Source organism: Pithys albifrons, chromosome 3, assembly GCF_047495875.1.
Source record: "Pithys albifrons albifrons isolate INPA30051 chromosome 3, PitAlb_v1, whole genome shotgun sequence".
In the NCBI taxonomy this organism is placed as follows: Eukaryota; Metazoa; Chordata; class Aves; order Passeriformes; family Thamnophilidae; genus Pithys; species Pithys albifrons.
In genome coordinates, this window is record NC_092460.1 from 91,146,663 (window position 1) to 91,164,144 (window position 17,482).

At 39.0% G+C, this 17,482-nt stretch overlaps 1 protein-coding gene across 3 annotated transcripts in view; it reads left to right on the forward strand.

The window, feature by feature from the left end:
- The first annotated feature begins 1,182 nt into the window (after window positions 1-1,182).
- Window positions 1,183-17,482, forward strand: part of GNAI1 (G protein subunit alpha i1) — a 30,571-nt gene continuing 14,271 nt past the window's right edge. For all 3 annotated transcript variants that reach the window (XM_071552715.1, XM_071552716.1, XM_071552717.1), the window contains exon 1: window positions 1,183-1,676. In XM_071552715.1, the coding sequence (XP_071408816.1) occupies window positions 1,559-1,676 (118 nt within the window). In that variant the 5' untranslated portion in view covers window positions 1,183-1,558. The remainder of the gene's footprint in view (window positions 1,677-17,482) is intronic.

A 17,482-nucleotide genomic window follows, 5' to 3' on the forward strand; every position in this document is an offset into this window, starting at 1 on the left:
TGTCAGGTCGTGGATATGCAGAGCCCCATGCCTGGGCTCTGAGATGGGACACAGAATCACTAAACTTGTCAGGTTGGAAAGGACCACGGTGGGTCATTTGGTCCAGCCTCTCTGCTCAGGCAGGGTCATCCTTGAGCATATGGAACAGGAATTGCAACCAGATGGTTCATGAGTATCTCCAGTGCGGGACATTCCACAACGTCTCTGGGCAGTCCGATCCAGCGTGGGGGTCACTGCACAGTAAAGTTCTACATGTTTGGCTGGAACTTCCCGAACATCAGGTTCTGCCCAGTGCCCCTTGCCATATTGTTTGGCACCACTGAGCAGATCCTGCCTGCATCCTGTTGGCACCCGCCGTTAGGTACTTATACACATTGATGAAGAAAGATTCCCAGGAAAAGTGAGTGGGCTGCGCACCCCTGAGCCCTGGGGCGGGATGATCCCCTCGCCTTTCTGTTTGGGCCGTAAAATACGTCTGACTGACGAGACCAGAGAGCCCTGCTGTTGCCTCTCCTCAAGGCTCCCCGCCAGCACCCAGCGCCGGTGGGGCTGGACCCTGAGGCTCCTCCAATGGCTCTCGGCAAGCGGGAAACAGCTGGAGGAGGCAGCGGGAAGCAGCGAGACTCGCGCAGAAGGCGGTCGCGGCCGAGGACTTCACTCCCTGCGGGCGGTGGTACAGCCCTGCCCGGCGCTCCCCCCGCCCCGCCGAGCAGTGGAACCTCCCGCGCGCGGCGCCGTTTGAATGGGAGCCCCCAACGGCTCCCGGCAGGTGATCGGGGCGCGCGCACGGTGACGTCACGCTCGGGTCCCGTTGCGTCCCCGTTCCCAGCATCGCTCCCAGTCCGGTCCCCTTGTGCCTCCGCTCCGACACCCTTCACGCTCCGCTCCCATCGCGTCCCCGTTTCCAGCCCCATGCAGGCTCCGATCCCGTCGCGTCTCTGTTCCCAGCCGCATTCACGCTCCAATCCCGTTGCGTTCCCGTTCCCAGGCCCATTCACCCTTTCGTCCTGTTGCGTCCCCATTTCCAGTCCCGTTCCCATTCCCATCCCGTTCCGCTGCCCCCGCCCCGCTGAACGCCTCGCGCCGCCGCCCCGCGCACGCGCAGCCGCGTCCCCCGCCCTTTCCCGCCGTGCACGCGCTTCCCCCCTCCCTTCCGCCCCCCCGCTGCCGGCGTGGGCGGTGCGCGCGCTCTGCGCGCCCCCGGCGGGGCGGGGGCGGTGCCGGTGCCGCGCGCGCAGCAGCCTCAGGGCCGGCGGCGGCAGCGGTGGCCCCGGTGCGAGGCCTCGGTGTGCCCGTCCCCGCTTCTGCTGTCCCCGCTCCACACTCCGCCGGCCGAGCCTCCCCGCGCCCCTCCCGTTCGCTGCCTTCCCGCTCGCCTGCGAGGGGAGTCCGGCGCGCGGTGCCCTCGCCGCCGCCGCGCCCCAGGTGAGAGAGAGAGCGGGGTAAGGAGACCGAGCGGGGAGCAGCCGCTCCCCCTCCTTCCTCAGCGCCGCCCCGCCGAGCCTCGCCGCGTCCCTGCTTCCCTTCGGTCGCCTGAGCCGAGCAGCCCCTTCTCAAGATGGGGTGCACGTTGAGCGCCGAGGACAAGGCGGCGGTGGAGAGGAGCAAGATGATCGACAGGAACCTGCGGGAGGATGGCGAGAAGGCGGCCAGGGAGGTGAAGCTGCTGCTCTTAGGTAAGGGCTGTCGTGAGGGGAGGGTCCCCCTGAGGCCGTTCCCGGCCGCCCCGAGGAGGGGCAGGTGCCGCCGGGCCGGGCGGGGGTCGGTGGAGCCTCCGGACCGCGGAGTTCGTGCTCGGAGCCTCTCAAGAGTTTTGGGGGTGGCGGGAGGCACAACGGCCCCTTGGAGCGAGCGGGCGCCTCGACTGCCCGGGGAGCCGCACGGCTGGTCTGTCCCGGGCCCTGCCTGGCAAGGAGGGGATAACGCCCGAAACTTGTGGCCTGGGTTCTCTGTTCCTCTGCTGAGAGGAAGGAAATGCTACGTTGGACGATATTTACTCTAAAATGTTTCTTGTAGACTCGAACATCTCCTAAACTGTTACTATGAGAATAAAGTGCAGAAAGCGTCAAAAGAACGAGAGGCAAAAACACCATTTAACTTTTTGCATTGCTTTTTTTTTCTTTTCTTTTTTTTTTTTTTCATTTTTGTGGAACTTGCTTGTGTTACTGAGGTCTTACCACCTCGATGGGGGTTCTACATGTATCATGTTAACGTGCCATCGCGTGTTCTTGAGTTTGCTCATGAAGACTTGAAGCTCGTCTGTTTGTGTATTTTAAGTGATACGCTTGTGTGTAAAGATAAGTAAGATAAGATAATACTACTTTTAAAATTACAAGAAAAAAGGAAGTGAGGTTTTACCTATAATACATTTGTGCAGAACTATAAAACAACTGGATGGGTTGGGGACAACTGAATGCTGCAAGATTTCCACTGAATCAATGTTGTAGGGAATTTTACAGTATATTCCTTATAGCTAAACCAGACAGGATCCTTCTAATCGGGAGTTAAAGTAGCTGTTGTGTTGCTGCTTCCCTGAAGTTTCAGGCAAACTTTTTAAATGACTGCGCAATTTCTCACTCCCCTCGACACTGCTTTTGCTAGATTGCTCGCCTACAGTTCACTACAAACATTGCAGTAGACCTCTTAAATAACTTCTTATTGCCAAATTCTAAAATGGCTCTAGAAAGGTACAAGAAACTGATCAATATTTATGTGTTGATGCAAAGATGAAACAAATGTAGTATGGGAAAAACAAACTCCCTAATATGTGTTTATAGATTTAAAATTTTACTGGTAAGAGAAACAATCAAAGCTTTTCTTTCTAGTTTGTTTTCCAGGAAGTGTTAGGTACAGTGCCTATTCTTGAACACCTTTCGGATACTCAGGTTGTTGCATGGAAAGGTTCTCCTCTGTCATCAATAGCAATACTGCAGAAGAGAGTTTTTTGGGGTTCTTTTTTGTTTGTTTGTTTCTTTTAAAAAAGGTGACAAAGTAATGCTTTATGTGTCTTCTGGCAAGCCATTTAAAATGATTTTTCAGTGTTCTGCTTTCTGTATGGAACCTGCAGTACTAGTAGCTGGGTACTCAGTATTTTTCATCATATTCCTTGGATATGGATAAAGTCCATTTAAAGATGCTTTAAACTTAAGAATGGATTTTGTTGCTATTTTCAGTTGTTTAATGCTCTTATGTACAAAGTCCTATGTTATGAGCTTAAATTTTACAAATTCTCTGTTTCTATATTGAAAAGCTTATCTGCTGAAGTCTGATGAAATCTTAGGATATGGAACAAATGGTAAAATATATGTGGGTTCTTGTAGTCTTCTGAGTAGCAGCCTGGTTGGTTTAGTATTTCCCTGTACCTTGTTAAAAGGAGGTATGAAGGCTGGCAGGCTGGCTTCTCTTGAGCCCAGTGTTTGGATGATTATTTAAACGAAGATTGCCTAAATGATTAGTGATCTCTGAATATGGTTTTGTGCATACACTCATGGATGTGTTTGTGTATCTCACATGTTTTGGAATGGAAGTTTTTCTGTTACTGTTCCTTGCAACTCTGTCAGATGTCTTAAATGAGATGTGAATGCTTCATCTGATGGCAAAACTATTTAAAGTTACTTCCACTAGAGTTGCTTTCTTCTCACCACTCACTTTCCCAATTGCTTGTTCAGCCCACATGTCATAGTTTATCATCTACTCGGTTGTACTCCTACATCTATTTATGGGCTCGTTCTGCTGAAAAGATAGTGAAATAAAAAGAAAAATACAAATTGTGGTCTACTGCAAGGAAAATGCAATGTGAGTGGCATCTATAACACCTTGTTTGTGTAGAAAAAGGTCATGTAGCTGTATACCTAAGAACCCAATAAATCAGATTTATTCCAGCATCTATAAAAGCTGTATTTTTAGGTGGTGATTATAGAATCCTACTGAAGCTTGAGCTAAAATGCTCAATTGAAGGAAGAGGTGGTCATAAAATCAGTCTGTTTCTAGGCTTGAAATTTAATTTATTCCATTATAAACTTTTCCAGAGTTGGTTTTTTTTTTTTCTAAAACAAGAAATTATGGATTTAATTAGGAGAGAGATGTGACATTGCTGTACCTGAACCATGACTTTATGGATAGTATCACTGATTCATGTTAGATTTATATTTTGTTGTCCTGTCTCTAGGAAGAAGAGATATATCTAATCTGTGCAAAATACTGTTGAACTGGATTATTTATGTTCTTTTGTCATATCTGCAAATTGGTTCATCACTTTATACAATATTGACCGCATACTAGAATAAAAATACTGGATTGTAAACATTCTCTTTGTATAACTATTTTAACTTTGTAATTCTATGCACTTCAGTGTGCTATCCCAACAGCAGGAGAGCCTTTCCTAGAAGTTTCTGAGAGCCATCTTCAGTCTTAGAAGTAAACTGAATTTGAGCGTATCATTTGTAAGCCATGTGGAAAATACTTGTCTCTACATGGGATCTGATGATTTTGTCTTGCAAAATCATTAAATAAACTAGTTTATTTAATTAATATTAGTTTTAGTCAATGCGTGACAAAAAAATACTGAAGTTTCGTGAAAACTCAACAGAAAATGTAAGCATAATGTATTATATTGGCCAACACTGAAAATTTAACATACAGAAGTCTGTACTTTTCTTTAAGCACTTTAATATTTTTGTCAAGTTGGCAGTTCCTAAACTTCTATGTCCTAATTGAAGTAATATTTTGCTTTATTTTATTTTCTGTTACTGTTTTTTATAGATAAGCTCATACTTAGTGTGAGATTTTTTAAAAGCAGTTTATATTTTGGCTGGCTTCCAAGTAGAGAAAGCAGGAGGCCCAAGCTGGTTTTCTCTTCCGTTGTCCTTCATCTCAACTTTTAGTATTCCACAAATAAAAATTCCAATGATGTTTGCAGAATGAAGGTAATTCTACTCATGTTGGGAGGTGGGGATTCTGTGTGACCAATCTGTGTGCTGCGTGAATACACATGTGATCCAGATCAGGTTTGGATTTGCAAGTACATTTCTATTGAATTAGCTAGAGCACATAGCACTGAATTTATGCCAACTGCAGGAGAACAGGAGGCACCTCATTTAGCAGAATGCCTTCTGGTATGAAGTTAGCTCATCAGGTTTTATGAAGACATTCAAATTGGCAGCATGAGTTTATAGGATTAGCACTTTGTCTTGTGAGTTATCACATTCTTCACCTAATATAGCAAATTTGGTCTTAAAGTTCTTTGTCTCTTGAATGAAAAAGGCAATAAATATGTCTTTACATTCTTTAGAAGTGGATCTTGGATCCAGGAGGTCACAAACCATGTATTTGACAGCTGTAATTATATGTCTTTTTTCTGGATAATCAAAGTTGTAGATTTAAGTTCAATGGATACCTTTTATATTCATGACCAACAGAGTCACTTTTCCATTCCTGAATAGACCCTTGTGATTCATGTTGGAACGTTGGCATGTCATGTTCTTAAAGATAAGTGGCTTTTAACTTAAGACAGAGTTCTGCTTTTAATCTTTTCCATTGCAGTTCTTCCTGTTCCTTAAGACAGTAACTAGAACAATTCTATGTAGTTGTTCTTTTAGACTTTCACATCTCTGGTGTCCTTTTCTGTCTGCTGTTCTTTTGTTACAGACCTGCATCTTTCTGTCTGCTCAGTCAAACTGAGTCCTGCTGCATACTCATCTTTTCAACAGCATGATCCTTGCAGAGCCTGATTGCACATTGGACTGAAAAAATACATTTATGCTATTCATGCCATTACTGCTCTTGCCTTTCCTCCAGAGTATTTTCTTTCTCCATGCTTGCAGACAGGAAAGACTTGAGAAGTCTGAACTTATAGGAGTTCTCAAAAAAAGTCTTGTTCTCACAAAGAAGTATTGCACATTTCAGAGATCCTGACCTCATCTTTGTAAATTATGCCAGCCTTGTCTAAAACGTTTTTAACCAAACATTTCCTGTCATGACTTCAGAGACAGCTATCTGCAGATATTTACAAAGTTTACCTTTTATTTAAAAGCTGGTTTTTGATACCTAAAAAAAGTGTTTGATGTTTGGATTCGATTTTTTTGCTTGTTAGTCTTGTCTGTGTTATCCCCCCGCCCCCATTTCTGCCTGTCTGCTTAGATTTAGCAGGAGTTCTGAACTGGGTGCTGTCTCGCATTTTAATATAGTACAGTTAGACTCTGCCAGTCAGAATTTTGTTTATTTGTAGTTTTATATCTGAGTTTGTAGTTAAGTCAGTGAAATCCTCCAGCCTTTGTACTAAATGTAACAATAATTGCAAAGAACAAAAGTCAAAATTACTGGATTCTCATAGTGTAATAATCCCCCTTGCTTTTGTGAAAGGAGTCTCATGGATGTGCGGAAAGCACAGCCATTCTGTTATGCTTGTATTTGTGTAATTGCAGTTTGGGTTCTTTTATGCTTGTTTCTTTTTATTTGAATGTTGCTGTAGAAGACCATAATATTGGTCTTTAGTGTGTGTATAGACTTCACTACACTACAAATTATCTTTAATGATTTGAGGTCTTCTGTTTTATTATTTTGTTTCTCCTTTTTGGAAGTAATTTTATTGAATCACTGTTTATGATTGTATCAGGATTTTACTTCTTTAAGATAAATTTACTTCAGTACATGTTGCTTTAAAGAGAGTTAAAGAGAAACTGTACATTTTGTGCTATGACCTGATACCAGTAATGGTGGCTTTTTTTTTTCAATCTTGATTGAAAAGTATGCTAATGGATACCTCAAGACCACACATAAATTCTATAATACATTATGATATAATTGCTATCTTCCTACTTTTTTGGTGGCATGATTTATTGTGTCATCACTGTGCTGATATGACAGTTTATTCTGTCCTATAGATTGTATTACTGATGCCTAAGGATTTTAATGTGTATTCTGTAGATTTTGGTAGCATAATATAAGTTAAATGAGTTTTTCTAAGTTTCTCATATTTTAAGTGGTATTTAGAAGTTAATTAACACTTTCTCACACATTCCTGAAATTCTGTTAGACACACATTACCAAGGACACACTGTTTTGAAGAACCACCTGCAGGAACTCCAGCTGAGATTGGTTATAGATATCAAAAATATTAATTACTGAAAGTTATATAAACTGTAACATTTGGATGGCGCATGTGCACATACTTTTAGTGTGCACATGGAAGCTTCTAATATAGGGAGTACTCTATCTATCTATCTATCTATCTATCTATCTATCTATCTATCTATCTATCTAATCTATCTAATCTATCTATCTAATCTATCTATTTCACTAATACTGTTTGGAAACTCCTTTGCAGAATTAGGCATCATTACCAAAATTCAGCTAACCTCCTTTTGTGGAGTTATTTTTAACTCCCATCAGAGCTACAGCTTAGAGTACAGCTCCCTGCATGGTTGTGTTAGCACAACTTGAACTGAGGGTTCTGTGCTATGGTTAGTAGTGATTTATATAATCATACTGTCAAAGTGGATTGTTCTTTTGTTGCCACATTTTACCCTTTAGTTGTTTCTCTGAGAAGAGGATTTTAGTAGTTGGCACATCTTAAAGTCTGGCTGAATAGTTTGAAACCAAGCCATATGTCTAGCTTAGAGGGGATGAAATTCTGAAATCAGTTTGGCCATCCAGCTTGATGGATGTCTGCAGTATTTCCTGTAACATGCTATCTGGTAAATGTGGTGATACAAAACTGAAAGTAGAAAAGAGGTATTTAGGATGTTCTGTTAAGTATGAAGGGGGTTTTGGTAGCTTTTTTTTCCTGTGGAAACGCTGAAATAAGGATCAGAACTGACTTGATAATTAGATATTAAAAGCATTTTTTCCAAGATGTGTATAGAAGAACCTGTGTTGGTGAAAACTTGCTATTCTGTGGTTGAGTCTTAATCATTATCCAGCTTTACCGAGGTCTCCTTTTCTCTTTATTCCTCTTGTTTGCTCAATGTTCTACTGTTACCATTACACAGTTATTTTGTAAATTGAACTAAGTTGGCTTCACTTGAGAGATTTTGTATTCAAAAAATATTGGCGTTGGTAAGGTGTATGTAGACAGCAATTGGAAAAATCAGAACTTTGAACTTATGAGAGTGAGAAGTTTTGAGACTATTAAGGCAAAAATAAACTTGTTTGGCTAACATTTTTGTGTACCAGGAATGTATGCTTCTGCAATAAGAGATTTGAACTCCTTTTTTCTTAATGCTAAACATATTTTGTTGTTCTTGTCCACTAAGTAGGAGCAGACAAGAAAAAATAAGATTTCTTAATCAGGATGCGAAGTGAAGGAGTGATTTTGTAGCCTAATTACTTATGTTTGTGACTACTTACAGCCCTTTCACAGTATAGCTGTAAGAAGTGTTAGATGTTTCCTGCCATCATGGCTTTGCCCTTGGACTTCCCAAAGCTGTGGAGCCAAATTCAGAATCTCTGAAATTATCCATAGCTTAAATAAGTAACAGGAGGTGAAGTGTCATGTACCTCTTTATGCTGTCCCAGCAAAATGACCTAAAAATCACCTGGTGTCACAAATACCCATATGTACAAAATCTTGATTTGCAAGTATGCTATCTGTTCAGTTCAAATTATGACTTTCTGTTTCCTTTTTATTGGATCATTGGCTGTCCCTTTCATTGAAACATATTTCTGTGGGGTTCTTTCAAAAATTTCTTTTGGTATAATTCTTTCAGGATCTCAGCTGATGGGGATAATTGATGCAGAGCATTTAAGAATCAACTCTTTAAATAAGAGGCTTGTTGAATACATAATAGGCAATTGTAAATTTCAATAATATATATACCTATACAAATTGATATTACAGTTTGAAAATTCCACTTGTGAAGTTATTTAAAGAAATCAAGACTACTGTTTCCAGCTTATGAAATTAACTCTATCCATTAATTTTTCATAGATGCTTTTAAGAAATGTAGTGTTGAATTTGAAGTAATATACTTAACTAAGGTATCTGATCAAATCTTTAGTGAAATATAACAGTATCTCAGTATCTAGGCAACCAGAATGGACAGGAAGTCTTTACTATCATTGCTCTAAACAGATTGGTTTTATAGAAGAAAGCAATGTACTGTAATGAAAATTTCTGTTGAAACTGTGAAGTAGGTTTATATTTCTTAATTTTGTCTAGGATTTAATATGGTCTGTTTCTTGAAATGAAAACACTTGGAATCAAATGACTGCCTGTATTCCTGTCTTCCTTTTGCAAAGTTGATAAAGTAATTTTTTTTGCATACAACTCTGTGTTGTGTTTTACATGAATGAAGCTGTTGTAGCTGTTTGGCTTGTAATACGAGTTGTTGTCACAGCCATTATGATGTTCTGAATCTCTGGGTCTTTTTTAATGGTTTCCAGTAAAACTCAAGAAGTTCTTGTCTATTTTCTAAATCTATACTAGAATGCTGGAAATATGCAGTGGATATTGTCTAAGAAGCAGTAGAGCTGTTCTAGAAGCTCTGGGTTGCTAAAAAGGAGAGTACTCTTGTAGCATCCAACTGAATGGTTTTGCCCACTCCCTGTCACTTTTAAATGCTTAATTCGTGTTTTTGCTGGTTCAGTAGTCAAACTGACTGTCCTGTGTGGACTTAGTTCGCTGCTAAAGTGGTCCATTCTGCTGGTATTTATAATGGTCTGATGAGGACCTGATTAAAAGCGTGAGGAGGAGTAGAGATGGCATCTGCAAATACAGTACTGGAAATGTATAGCAGGAGGTGGAGGGCAGAATGGGTGCAGAATGGAATGCTTTCAATTTCTGCTTTTCTGTGTCCAGTTCATTGTAAAATCGGACAAGGAATAATGTGAAATTTTATTCCCCCGCAACATCCAGTTGGTAGACATCCTAACCTCTGTTCAAACCCCACTTTTTTAAAACTTCTTTTCAGCAATTGGAGATAGTGCCAGTCTACCTTAAGGACTGTGCCAATTCGAAGTTAAAGGCAGGAGTTTGTTTTCATTCCCCATCTGGGGAGTTTCAGGCCTATGTTTCCTCATGCTCTTCTATCTTATAGGTTGTAGGGTTGACTAGGAAGAATCCTCTTCTACTTAGCACTTGGTGAAGAATTCAAGATGGTAGCAGGCAAGAAGTGCCTGCTCAGTGTCCAAACAGTAGAGAGGAGAGTGGAGACAACAGTAAAGTTTTACTAATATTATAAATGGAATAGAGAGTAAATGTAGTATTGGAATGCAGTTTTAAAACTTGCTGTGACTGGAGTTAAGGGTCTTGCAATAAAAATGGGGAGTAAACCAGACAGTTGTCTTGAATATTTATAGATTTTATTTAGTTGTCATTTTGCACACTGATTGATTTCAGACCTACCAATGATGTTCTATACAACAGTCTCATTGAAATGCTGTCTATTCTTGATGCATTGACTATTTCTTGAAGCATTTTGAAAGCAGATTTCTCAGCTGTATGCAGATTCAGTTACTGATCCTTAAGAAATCCAGTAAACTCTGAGCAAAACTGTTACATACTTTCTAAAGCATATAATGCTTAAGCATAAAGCTCATAAAGACCTTGTCAGGGATTCTTTCTAATATGCCTTCGTGCCTCAGGGTTTGCTAGCAAAGGCTGTCATCAAATTCCTAGATGAGAGACTATTTAGGTTATTTTCATTATCTGCTGTTGTGGAACAGAAGAGCATTTGGGGTTAGGTTAGATCAGGCTTTGGATACCTACTTGTCTGAGGCCTAACAAACTGTTGTTTCTGTAGGTGTCTGTCTTATTCCTTGCTTCTGGGATTATTGTGTGCAGCTGCCTATTGTGAAGGGTAGAAATTTGTACATACTTCAAAGTTTTCTCAGTTTAATATGAGGTTAAAAACAAATTATTCTTAAACTACAACCAAAAAAAAAGCCAGGGTTGTGATGTTTGTTTGTTTGGGTTTTTTTTTGTTTTTTTTTTGTTTGTTTGTTTTTTAAGTAGTTAACCTCCACTAATATTCTGCTTGAGGATAGTTTTGTGTGCACAATGCATGTGCATTTAACTAAAGAATATGGCTGGCTATACAGATGAATTTTTTTCTTGCTTCAAATACAAATAGGAGTTCTGAAAATGTTTCCATTTGAAAAACGTTATTCTATCTTTTTACATTTTAATCTGTCACTTTAAGTCCATGCATTTTTTTGATTAAGTTGGAGGCATTGCATAGAATTTAGATCAACTATCAATATGCTTATTTTCCTTATTATTGTGGATCTTACTCCTTAAATTACAAGATGAAAAATGCTGTTAAGAGCAGATGACTACTGAAAATTTACATGAAGTTTTGTTCTGCTTCTACAATAATGGGACAACTTCTAGTATAACTGCACTAGAAATGGCCTGGTATAAACTGACAGTACTCATTTATTGCTTTTGGTGTTGTGTGACAAGTAGAGCTTTGAATAAAATCAGTTGAGATTTACATGAGAAATCATTTTCCTGTTTTGATAGAAATCCACACGCTACTTTCTGGTTGTCCCAGCCCTTTGTACAGTCACACAGTAATAAGAGGTCGCAGCGACAGTAGGTTTTGTTTCAACTGTAGATAGTACAACAGTGGTGTTGTTCTGAATTGCAGACAGAGACTGCAATGAAAGTATGCTGTTAATTCCAAGTTCTTTTGTTGTATCTCTCCACCAAAATAACCTGCAGAAAGTATGCCTCTGTTGCAGTGGGGAATTTTTTATAAAGCATTTTTCATTGTGATTAGTGAAGCCTACTTAGTAAGTTCTCTCTAGTATCTCAGTCACTGAACCTGCCATCTTTGCACACTGTAGTTATAGCTTGGTGAACAGTAAAAGGCCATGAAGGCCAACCACACTGTCAAGAACAATGTCAGGGCACTCTGGATTTCTAGAGGTTTATTAGCTGTATATTTGAAGGTCTGGAAGAGTCTCGCTGTTGGCAAAAATCAGCAGTGACTCTCCTGATAAGCATCCTCAGAGTAAAGGAGGTGATTCTTTCTGTTGGAGCACTCAGCATTTATCTCCTGGAGTGAAGTCATACACAACCACTCAAATGCATGTTCTGGAAGGTCTTTAATCATGTTCTTTCATACCATGTTTTCTAATGATACAGTGATTGTTTCTGAGCGTACCACTATGTATGGAAAAAGAGAGCTGCTTTAATTGTTTTAAGTAACAAATGTAACTCTTATGTCAGTTTTGTAGAGGAGATCATTTGGTTGCTATATTGAAGTTCCATTTGAAACGCTAACAAGTTTTTGGACTTGGAATTTTGAGATTCCCAAGGCTTTTAGAGGATAGTAGTGCGGGCGCCGGGCCTTGATACGTTTGCCTAGTCAACTGCTAATCTCACCAAGCTACTGTAAACGCTGACACGTTAGGTAAACCTGGACCCACAGATGTTTAGCTGCCGGTGGTATGACATACAGTTGTCAGGCAGCAACCATGATTACTGAGTGGTTTTCATCTCTAAATGTGCATTAGTATTTAATTTTTGGCATAAGTGAGAGGTTTATTTCCAAACCTTTGAGTCTCAGCTTGTCATGGTCCTGCTGGGTTTGGCACTTCACACCAAGGAAGCTAAGCCTGTATCTTAATTGAAGAAAAAAGTACAACAGCACTGTCCTTGAGGGGGGCAATGATACTGGATTGTAAGAGATCTTTTCTACATTGTGAACAGATACATTTTTAAAAAGTAGCTTCAGTTTCAAGGTACCACACTTCCTTTTGAATGTTTTACAAAGTTTCTGAAGTATGACAGTTGGGATTGTATTGTTACTCTTCTTTCAGTGAGACAATGAATCCACAATATGGTTATGGCATAAGTAACACACATAATTATACAAGCATTGCTACTGTGTAGCAGAAGCAACAGCTAGTAATTTGAAACAGCTGAGGAATATAGGAACAGTTTTGGAGAACTAGATAGTGTTTGTATTCAAAAGCTGTATGCATTTAATTCTGTGTGGTACATAAAATTGCACATATTTCTGCTAAGGTGTCTGCTTCTCACATGGTAAATTCTAAGCAAAAAGAACATTTCATGAAACTTTTGTCTTAAAAAGATATTAAGCACTAATTGAAAATTTTCACTAGCTCAAAACTCAATTCATACTTCTAAAGATTGATGTGAATAGGAGTTACTTAAACATTTGCAAAACAGACTTTCATTTAATCATAGGCTTTATTTTTTAGAATTCATTGCGTTCCAGAGGTTATACTGAATACAAACCCATACTTCTTCCTTGTTGTTTCAATACTAAACTGATCGATACTGTCTTTGTCACTTGCTTATGTGTTTGCTATAGTAACAGCATAGGTGTTTAAGAAATTCAGAGCAGTCTGTTAGATGCCTAGACCTCAATAAACACACAGGATGCTACCATGGGTTAATGCATGATTGCTTCTTGGGTTAACATTTTAACAGTTTTCTTAAATGATGTCTTATATATGATATATTGACTTTTATTGTGTACTATTGATTTCAAACATCTAGTGAGAGCAACACTGAAGACCTAGGAAAGAAATACTTAATTGTAATTAATAATTGATTTGTCAGGGAATTTAAAAAAATGACAGTGTCTTATAGGTGTAAATGGAGCTACTTCTGTAGGACTAAACCAGGATGCAGCTACTGAAACCTTGAGAATTATCTCAGATCTTTTATGTGAGTCAGTCTCATAATTTTTAGAATGTGTCACTTCTCTGGGTTGAACCAGTGATGTAATCTGGGATTCACACTCTTACTGCTACATGGCTAAGTTACTGAAATATTTTCTTCTGGATAGTATTCATACAGATTCTTAACTCGTTCAAAGTTTCCTGGCACATTCAAATTCCAGTAGCTATGGAAATTCCAGGTCTAATACCACCATAGAAGTAATTATCACTATCCACTTTTGGTTGAACATATGAAAACAGCTGGGAAAGGGAAAAGGAACATAAACTGCAGGGGCCAGCAGCTGTCCCAGAAACAGAAGAATACAGGATGGTGGTAGACAGCAAGTGTTATTGCTGAGTGGCTTCAAAAAGGGGGTGTGGGAACACAGGGCACAATAAAAAAAAATCAGGGATATAGAGCAGTGTGGGTGCTGTTTTCAGAGAAAGTTTCATGTAATGTTCAGTATCATGTGTTGTAGCAACAGGTTTGCACTGTGGGTTTCTTGTCTTAGCAGTGATGTGTTTTGGATATAGTAGTGCTGATTAGCAGATTGCATTCTAATTTAGATCTCATGTCTGGTAATGTGCCATGAGATGATAAATTTAAGAGATTATACTTCCAAGTGATCTTCCAAGCTACAAAGCTATGTAGTTTTATAAGAGGTTACTGACCCCATAGCAGAAAGACTAGAAATCACTGGGCTGTTTGTGACCAGTGGCAGCTGAGGAAGGAGCATCATTCAGCTTGTCCCTTCTACTGTGAAACTCTAGTGTATGACAGAATTGGATAGGAGAGTTGCGGGGGGAGAACTTCACAGTAGGTGAATCCAAAAATTTACAACTCGATGTGTTTTATTTTAAACTTCGCATGTGTCTCTGCTTAAGTTAATCTAGTCTAAGTGTCCTGTTCTACAGGCTGAAAAGTTGGCAAGCATCCGTTGGAAGTTTTGTATTAATTACTCCTGTCCATACTTGAACTCTCTTCTGTCAACATACAGGGCTGTTCTACTTGTTTGTGTGTTCTGTTCCTTTGTCTGACTGAGCTGGTAGTTCAAAGCCAGCCTGTTTTTTTTCTCTTTCTTTTTTATCTAACTCTTACTTTTTACTTTTTCTTTAAAAAAAAAAAGTTAGTTTTTTTTTCTGTGTTACTCTTACAAGGAATGTGTTTATACTAATAGAAATCATTATACTTGACAGTTGGTTTCCTCCAAGGAGGGATACTCTGAACTTGAAGTTTCCATTGCATTTTACTTTGGTGTTTGATTAGTTCCTTCAGTAACCAATTAGAAAATGTGTCACATGTTAGAAATGTTGCTATTAAGATCACAGCACTTGCAAGCAGCAGTTTGTGTGGTTGTGTGCATAAAACATTTGTTCCAGAAATTTGTAGTTCTGGAATGCTTGCTATGTAGACAATGTGTGGGATGATACATTGTGAGACACTCTTAGTAGTTTAAAGTAACATTTTTGCTGAGCTGTTAATTTTAATCAAATTATTAAATACTTATTTAAATTATTTTTTAAACAGATTTGTTTTGAAAAGTAAAAGAATAGTCAATCTGTCTAAGATGGTGTTTGGTACAATTTCATAGTAATGAGTCATAAGGTGGTAAAATCATTTACGTTGGAAAAGAACCTTCTGATCATATCTCACCCAGTCTTCTAATTTTTTTTTTTAAGTTTTTTTTTTTTTTTTCCTGTAATTGGCCAAATCACAGCTTGGAGAATCAAATGCTGCTTTAGCTGTTTCTGAAATGTATTTGAGCTTTGGTAGTCTTACTTACTTGATTCCTTCAGAGGGCTATATGTGAGGCTGATCTGTTAAATGGTTTTTTGATTGGTTTTTTTGATCATGAAGATGCTTTGATTTTTCTATTCTCAAAGTTGAAAGTTGGCTTTGAAAGAAAAATTATGATACGAGCTTAGTCCCTCTTATTTAGCTGAGCATATATTTCACTGTGCCATGGATGGTACAGTTGGGTCAGTTACAGGCCTGGGTTTATGTGCTGGCTCTGAATTCACCAAGAGCTGTCAGAACTCGTGCTGGACCCAAGTAGATGCCTGCTTTGAATAGCACTATACTGGCTGTGAAATACTGACATGTGAAGGTAGAGCCTGATTACTGAACTTTGATGCAGAAGACCCTTCAGATTGTAGTAGAATCTATGGGGGAAAACATGAAATTTTGCCGACTAAGTTGGATGTGCTTTGCTTCCATGCTTTGTCAGTCTGCATAATGAAGGATAAGGACCTACCTTCTTTCTGCCAAGTAGGTGTAGCAAGAGTATTAGGTTTAGTTCAAGTTAAATTCTTATAAACTCTGTGAACAAAAGTTTTACAATTTGTTTCTTTAAATTAGATTTTCATAAGATGTGTTGCTTTTTTTTTTTTTTTTGGGAAGCACAGAAAGAACTTAGTGGGCAAAAAAGAGGAAAATACTAATCAGTTATTAGAACTAACATTAATGTGATGACCTAATTACCTAACAGTTAACTTATACTTCCATTTAAAACAAGCAAACAAAAAATGCCCGCTATTCTTTTAAATTCAGAACCGCTACACTGCTTTTGTTCTAGTTTGAGCAGAACTGTCGTGTCTTTTTATTGATATTTTTGTTATACATAAATAGTAACAGAGCCAGTAAGACTGTTCAAATTGGTGACAGTAGTGATGCTGAAATCAAGTATCACGCTTAAGCAGCAAGCAGTAAATAACATCCTTTAGTAGATGATTAAGGAATATATGATCAAGTCAGTCTAAATTTGGGTAGGGGTTGGTTGTGACAGTACAGCTAGCTCTGACATGTTATATGCAGCTGTCACATGCAATATTTAATACTACTTGCTTATGTCTAAAGCTTTCTAAAACAGAGTTAGTTCTCATTTTGCTGTATGGACAATTTGTTTATGCTGAGACAAAGGAGGAAATGTTATAAGTGCATCTGTCAGAAAACCTGGCAGAACTCTGCACGCAGGAGTGCAAAAATAGTGAATTTCCTTTCAGTATGGAACACTAAGTAAGGTGTAATTTTCCTATATACTTTGCAAAGATTATTGTGAAAGCTGCAGGCATTTCAGTGTGCAAGTAAAGGCAAAACCCAAACCAAACACAAGGGTTTCTATTTTCCATTAAATAACATAGGGGAATGCAACTTCCAGGAACTCACTGTTGATATTAGGTACTCTATAAGAAATGACTTAATCATTCTTCTTATGTGTATGAGTGTAGTTATGTTATTGACAGGGCTTTTATGGTATTTCTAGGTGTTTGGTACATGGGAATTCTAACACCGAAGAGAAACACACATATCTGACTCAGAAAAAATGGATTAGAAATGTCTGACAAAAATAATTAAATGTTTATACTGTAACTAGCCCTGACACTGACCTGCTTGGCTAGGCAAATGTAACAAATTTTTAACAGAAAGAGCACTTTACAAGTTTATATAAATTAAATATTGTAGTGTATTTCTAATGTCTCCAAAATTGCCATTGAATTCAGAGGTATATACTGTCTTCAAATTACTTGAATAAAAATATTAATCCAAAGCAAATTATAGTACTTTCATTAATAAAGCTAGTCTTTAAACTTTTGTCCCCTTTTTTGCATAAGTGCATAATTAGCTATTTTGAGATTAAGTTTTAATTTGGTTTATAAATGCTTCAGGTGTCTAAATAACAAATTACTCTTTTATTGGCGTCTCTGATTTCTGTTTATATTATTGTATTTCCATGACAGCTCAGAGTCTGAGAACTATTGCTACTGTGTAAAGGAACTTACAGATTTATAACAAATTAGTTTTTTGCTCTGACCTTAGCTAAAGAAATGGCATTAGGCAGTCTTGGAT